General features: G+C 36.5%; 1 protein-coding gene across 1 annotated transcript in view; it reads right to left on the reverse strand.

Moving 5' to 3' along the window:
- Positions 1-7,979, reverse strand: part of synrg (synergin, gamma) — a 55,509-nt gene that overhangs the window by 25,495 nt on the left and 22,035 nt on the right. The window contains exon 15 of the mRNA XM_079823346.1: positions 1,497-2,042. Within this exon, the coding sequence (XP_079679472.1) occupies positions 1,497-2,042 (546 nt within the window). The remainder of the gene's footprint in view (positions 1-1,496; positions 2,043-7,979) is intronic.

Raw genomic sequence — 7,979 nt, forward strand, 5'->3', positions numbered from 1 at the left:
GTCCCGTTTTTCGTGTTTTTTTGAAGCTTTGATTGTGTTTACAGTGTGCAATATAACATGTGTTCATGTTTCATGTGTAAAAAAACAGTATTTTTCACACAATTTACTTATCTGTATACCGCTGTTTTCACTGTCCTCAAAACGGCTTGAAAGATTTCCCTGTTCTATGAAGTCCCTCCTTCAGAAACACGTAACGAGTTCTGATTGTGCCAGCGGTTCCCGTGTTGTGATTCGACAGCAGCTTAGGGCACGTTGCCCGGAAAGGTCACGCCTCTTACCATAACGGGGAGATGAACGCGCTCAAACTACAGCCCCTGAAGGCCAAACAAAGGTGATTTGACTCCGGGATGAAAATAACAGCGTCTGAACGACATGGCGACAAACGCAACCGAACCGAACCGAACCGAACGCAACACTTCCTCTTCTCCACGAGGGAGCAACAAGACCACGCCCCCTTTTTCGCATATTCTTGTGGGCGGAGGTTAGACAACAAACTGTTCTACTGACGTAATTAAAGCAGGATGTACAGGGATGTAGTCCACACCGGCCGTTCGCTGTAGGCTTTGAAAGGGAACTTCTGTTAAATAAAATATCTCGCTTGGCATTGAACTTTGAGCTTTATAATTTTACAGGTATTATTTATGCTCTAACAGCAACATTACACACTAACTAAAGTTTGAAAAATGGGATCACGAAGAACAGGACCTTTAAAAAAATATATAATTTAAATTTAAATTGCACAACACTACATCTCAACAACGAAGTGGTTACATCGCTATTTTGAATTAATCTTGCAGCTTTGTTTTTAGGCAAAAAAAATTACCAAATGACCATGGTATAAGCGGGATAATCCACGGCTAGCTGCACATTAAAAGATTTGAATGCACTTTGTGGAGGCAACCACCCACTTCTTCGTGTCGGGCATTAAAATCTTTATTATCCCTTCCCTATAACGCAGCTTTTCTTACTCTTTCCCTGTATATGCAGAAATATATTTAAAACAAAATATCCATGTATAAAATTTCAGCATAACGTGATTATGCTCACCCCGATTATGTGATTTTTGCGTACGTGTGGTATAAGTTAATCCTACTTGTTTTGTATTAAAATTTAGAATACATTTTTGTACAAAAGTTATTGGTGACTCATGATGTGTTTGTACACAGATTTCATGTTTGGGGAATGAGAACCATTTGCTGCGTCTCTCCGGAGGTCGCACGTGTCAACCGCATACGTCATTGAGGCTGACTCATTTAAAAAAAGTAACCATTACATTGAAAAGTCAAAAGAAATTACATCAATTTACACTTTACAAGAAATAATGGCCGATTTTCTAATGGTTACTTTTTGAAATGAGGCATCCTTGATGATGAATGCGGCCGACAAATGTCCTCTGAAGGAGACAGCCTTCGAAACAAGACACAGCTATCGTATATTTACAGTTAATTATTATATACGGTTAACATTTTAGCAAAAAATATTGCTATGAAACTTACCCTGCACAGACAAGTCAAAGGTGGCGAGTTCGTTCTTGATCATCTCTTCGCTGGATTTGACCTTGGCCTGCGCGCTGGCCTTCAAGAAATCTGACTTGCCAAATTTGGGCTTGTCTCCTTGGAAGGCTCCAAACTCGTCTGTCATTTCGCTCTGGTTGCCCTCTGCTTCTGTGATTCCAGGAGGGGAGTCGGATTTCTCCGACACCGTGCTGGCAAAGTCGCCAAAGTCATCGTCGTCATCTTGGCCGGCTTGTTCAATGGAGCCAAAGTCAGCGAAGGCTTCGAACCGGTTTTCAGCTGTGGAGCCACCGTCTTCGATTGGGAAGGTGGTCACCTTGGCAACTGTGGTGTGGGTGATGTTCTCAGAGCTCCCGAAAGATGTCTCTTTCCTATGGACAACAGCTGAAGATGGCAGTCCACCTTGAGGCTCTCCCTGGAGCTTCTTACCTTGACCAGATGAGAGATCGTCCTTGTCGGACCAGTCGTAGCTGCCCAGACTGCTGACGGCCGATGTGCCAAAGGGGTCAAATTTCAAATCATCAGACTCTGTAAATGACAAAATGGGACATCCCATTAAAAAAAAAAAAAAACTATTAGGTTTCAGTGCCTTAACAATTGTAATATTTTTATAGTTTAGTACAGTTTTGCAGTTGAGTACTTTTTTGTTGTAGTATGATTGTACAACAGGATGTTCTGGGTTCAATAAAAGTTTAGAAATGTAGTTTGACAGCATCTGTATTTAATTAAACTAGCATTTATTGTAGTAATACACTTTCAAAAGAATATGGGGCAAGGCCTTCCAGAGGGTGTATAATTCTTCCATACAAAAATGTGTATATAAGCTGTTAAATAGTCGAAATGGCACATTTAGTGAAGAGTAAAGCAGTGGTTCTCAAACAGGAGGCTGGGGGCTCTTGGGGGTCTCAAGATGACTGAAATGTATTTAAATTAATAAAATATAAAAAAATAAATCAAACACTCCAAACTAAAATTTAAATCAAGGTGTAAACAGATTTTCTTTTATAATATTAGAATATAATAAAAAACAAATAATAAATATAATTTAAAAAATCTTTAAATAACTTGTCAATTGAACACAATTCTTGAATAATGGATAATTAAATATATCAACACTCCTAGTTTCTGTCAATAAAAAGTTTGAGAAAAAAAACAGCTTTGAGGTAAATAGCAGAAACATGTTAAATAGCCAATATCTATTTGGAGTCTAAAAGGTTGAGAACCACTGATCTTAAGTCTCTTTTTGATACCCTTGCGCATATGTGAAACTTACCATGTTTACCAGCTTTACATGGTCAGCGGCTGAAAGACTGGAGTATAACTGCATCGTCGAGAATAAGTGGCTTTAAAACACTAATCAAGTTTTGTGGCTATATTCAAGTTGTGGCTAACATTTTATTTCAGTGCAACGTTTTGCCCTGCAGACCACTGAAAGCGCATTATAGTGCACAAGAGTTTTTGTAATAGTGGTAATAAACAGCAAGACAGTGATGCTTTCAATACAGATTCAAAATGTGCTGAACCCACATGGGCAAACAGGCATTCAATCTCTCTCCTTATATCTAAATTCGTTTTTAAGTTAAAATTGCATTTGTTAAAACTAAAAAAATCAAGATTTGTAATTAAAGATATACTGTACATATTATTAAGCCTTAAGGGGCTTTCACACTGGGCCGAGTTTAAAGGCAATTGTTCTCAGTGCCTCCCGCAGTGTTGGTCTGGTTTCAACTTGATTCTATCAAACCCTAGAGCAGGCTAAATCACCACCGTCAACCCCTACATGTGTTTTGTTGAACTAATGACATTGTCATTGGCTAAAACGCATGCACAGGTTACTTTATTTCCTGAACAAGTGCACACCCGAGTCAAGAGTCGCATTTGCACCACAGTTTCAGTCCCGGGTCCAGTACCCTGGTGCACTCCGGGGTCCTCATGACAGCTTTCACAATACCAATTTTTCATATGAACCGCACCCGGTTTCATACTAAATTGGCATTGTGAAATCACTCTTATTTGTTTACTCCCTTATGCATTAGGTCAAAACTATCAAAACTCTAACTCCACAAATACACAAGTTTGTGCTGTTTATGTTCATTTACAAATGGCTTAAAAACCACAGACATGACCGGGTTCATTTTGTCTATTGGTTCCTGATTCAGGATGGTCTCAAGTGCTCCCTGGTCATGATGAATTATTCCTGAAATCGTCCTATGATGAAGTCCTGGTTAATTCACTAGAGACTTCTGGAACACAAAGCCACTCTAATGATTCCTGAGCCCTTATCTACACCCAGAAGTCATTCTGAGTCTGGGAAGAAACGCTCAACTTCTTATTGACTAGATTGGGGTGAGTGACATCTGCATATGTGGATTGATGAATGCTTTTAAGATTTGTTACTAGAAGGAAAACTACATTTTGAAGGTCAAAATAACTATGCCGGTCATTCTGCACCTTTCATTTTTATAAAAGGAATCAGTTTTTGACAAAAAAAAAAAAAGGAACTAGACTGTGACTCACCAAGAGATATTTTTGCAATTTTTCTTTCTTTCTGTATAGTGTGTTGTGCAATCAACCACACTGACTGACTGATAAAAGAACTGCAATGCTGCATTGTGCTGTGCACTTCGAAACTACTGCATGCACATATATACAATACCAGTCAAAAGTTTGGAATCATTAAGATTTTTTAATGGTTTTGAAAGTCTCTTCTGCTCACCAAGGCTGCATTTATTTTTAAAAAATACAGCAAAAACAGTATTATTGTGAAATATTTAAACTTTTTCTATTTGAATATATTTTAAAATCCAATACTGAACTGAGCATCATTACTCCATTCTTTAGAGTCACATGATCCTTCAGAAATCATTCTAATATGCCAATTTGCTGCTCAAAAAACATTTATTATTATTAATATATTCAAATAGATATTGTAATAATATTTCACAATATTACAGCTTTTTTTGTATTTTTAATGAGATTAATGCAGCCTTGGTGAGCAGAAGAGAAAAAAAAAAAAATCTTAATGATTCCAAACTTTTGACTGGTAGTGTGTATGATACCTTGTTAAATAATGCAATATTCAATTTGCGAGTGTGTAAAATCAATTTAAATTATATATTTTTTTAAATTTTGAACTAAAACCAATTATAACCAATATATGTTTCACACTCTTTCTGTTAAAAGAAAGCATCACTACTGAAACTTCTGAAGGTGACCAGCAGTGTTTTAGCATTACATAAAAAGGAATGTCACAAATCTGACAATGTAATTTTAACCACCAAAAAATACCAAAAACTCAACTCAAACTCATATCAAAAATTGCTCAACGTGGTAATATATAGTTATATCAACCTAAAAATGAACATCAAGAACATCCAGGTAAACAAAAACACCTGAAACAAGGGGTGGGCGATTAATTATTTTAGTCATTATAATTTATCTTTCTTATTAAAAATGAGAACTACAAACAATAGGACAAATACAATAAAACGAAATACAAATGAAATAAACAGGGCTTTGGGTTTTTTCAGGTAGGCCAACATTAGATCTATTTAACAGTATCATTCAAGTAAGAAACAATTCAGAAACTGAGTAATCAAATGTAAAATTAAAACACTGCATAGTCTTCATGTGTATTAAATATACATCGATTCATAATAAAGCTACAAAATTTCTTCAGTCAAGAGCAGTGAATGATTTTCTCTATCGTTTGTTGTTTGACACTTAGCAGCAGGTTTACGGTATTAGGCTGCTGTCACTTTAAAGGGATAGTTCACCGAAAATGAAAATTATCCCATAAATTTACCCACCCTCAAGCCATAGGTGTACATGACTTTCTTCTTTCAGACGAATACAAATCGGAGTTATATTAAAAAATGTCCTGGTTAATCCAAGCATTATAATGGCAGTGAATGGAAGCCCAAAATTTGAAGCCCAGAAAAAAAAAAAAGTGTATCCATCCAAAGTAATCCACACGGCTCCGGGGGGGTTAATAAAGGCCTTCTGAAATGAATCGATGGGTTTGTGTAAGAAAAATATCCATACTTTATAAAGTAAAATATCTAGCTTCCAGCAGAACGCCTTCCATATTCATAAAAGATGGAATTTTTCAAAATATAACTCTGATTGTGTTTGTCTGAAAGAAGAATGTCATATACAACTAGGATGGCTTGAGGGTGAGTAAATCATGGGCTAATTTTCATTTTTGGGTGAACTATCCCTTAAGACCTAATGCACTATTGACACGCATCTGATATCTTTCCCAACTGATAACTTTCACGACATAACTGACTGTGTTTACACGAACATTCATCAAGACACGCAATTCGACATAACTGCGTGTGTGTATTTGACCTTTCGAGTGTAATAAGGCGCAAAAGAGAACTAAAGGGGATCGCACGCTGTCAGAGAGGCGACTTGTGCGTGCGCTTCAGGTGTGTGTCTGCAACAAGTTGTTTTCTGCAGCTCTTTAACGTCAAGCAAGTCACAAAAGTAACAGTCACGTGCCCAGCCTATTCTCTGCTATATGCGTCGGTCGACTTAAGCCTGTTAAATACCGCAATATGTACATTTGCGATTTTTCGATATATTGTGCAGTCCTATTTATAAATATATGCAGGAACTTGCTTCATTTTGAGGCCTAATTAAAATGAACAATACATTTGAGAGAACATCTAAATCTACTTAATTTACTGAAATTACTAATTGATTGGCAGCTCTAGAAAGAAAAAAAACCACATATGAATGAAAACACCTAATTCCCTCACAGTTGAGCGGGGCACGACTGTTCACACAATCAATCAATTTGTGAAATTGACAAGAAGCTGGTGCAGTGCGATAATTCTGATGACTACATCTGCTTTGGGTGGCAAGATTGAAGGATGGAGAGAGAAATCAAGACGGCACGCATGTCTGCTGTACCATTATTCATATTTATTACGACAACATTGGCAGAGAGAGAAAGAGAGAGAGGTCACAAAATTCCATGAAAGATCTTGTTACAATAGTCTTGCCAAACTAACAATTAAAAAGTGTTGTTTTTTTTGTTTTTTTGCATTATAAGAATACAAGGGCATGCAAAGTCAGAAAAAGCAGAAGTGAGAAGAAAACAAAAAACAAGACAGAAAATCCCAAATCCAGATGCAGAACCCAGCATTGAGAAGGCACATTCACAGATTAAGATTAGATTAGTTGTCATTGGTCGAAGACACACTGTAGTCAGACTATAAAAGGAAAAAGCAACCAGAAATAAGGAAAAGTGATACAGAACATTTAAGCAAAGATCAAGGTGATGCTAATATTGGTTTTATGCCGTTTATTAAAACCCTTTGAGAACCTGAGAGCGTTTACGATGAGATTCGTTCTAAAATTTTGTGATAAATTGGCTTCAACTTCAATTTGGGTCTACTACTATTGAGCATTGGAATTTGTAACCAATCACAGTGTCCACACCAATGAAGGGGAATCAAAGGTGTTAAATTAGTCACTCACAATGTAAACTGTAAGAAAGTGGCACAACAAAGATAAAATGTGCCCATTCAATTAGTCAAATATTATTATACATAAATACATAATTGTATAAAACAAATAGTAATTTGATTGTTTAGATGTGTAGCCTACATACAAAAAAAAGGCATACAGTTTCCCCAAACTAAATTATAATATTTAAATAAATTCTAATAATCAAAATAATAAATAACCATTTCAATATTAAGGTATCCAATCCAGAGCTAATTCTTCTAAATGGACATGGGTTTGCATCACTCTATTAAGTGCTCAAAGGGTTAAAAGAAACCAGATAAATATATCCTATCAGAGCATTTATTGGTTTGAATGACAGGTAAAGAACGACAAAAAGAGACAGTACCCTTTTTCTCTCGCCATCCTGTACCTCTCAGTAGGAACTATTTTTGACCCACACAAGTCAAAAAGGTAACAATTTTAAAATCACGGCAAGCAGTATTCTCCTCATAAATACAAATAATACGCTTTCTGGCATAAATGCAACACAATCAAGAGTATTAATCAAGTCTATCTATATTCAAAATAAATAAGAGCTTATTTTCCTGTAATAAAAATACACTATTAAATTTGCATGTATATATTTCCATCCTTGATAAAAACAACCTATTTTGTTAGTATGCCAGAAAAATTTACTAATCCTATTAATCGGTTTACTGCATGTATATACTTGTCAATTTCACAAATTGAAGGCTGGCACATACTGGAGCAGAGAAAAGCAGTTAGAAAGAGTTCCACCTTCAGTGTGGTCTACGAGAGCAGACGCAGATTCTCACGTACCGCGACAAACCTGAAGTAAAGTCACCTTCTCATGGAAGGACCACGAAAAGCGTCTCTGGCCTGGAAAAGAGATGCTCTATTGTGGTTAGCTACACATCCAGGGGCGTAGGGCAAGTGTTTGGAAACCCAACACTCTCAACCTGCTACATTATTAATGCATGGGCT

Source organism: Gobio gobio (assembly GCF_949357685.1).
Source record: "Gobio gobio genome assembly, chromosome: 8".
Lineage (NCBI taxonomy): Eukaryota > Metazoa > Chordata > Actinopteri > Cypriniformes > Gobionidae > Gobio > Gobio gobio.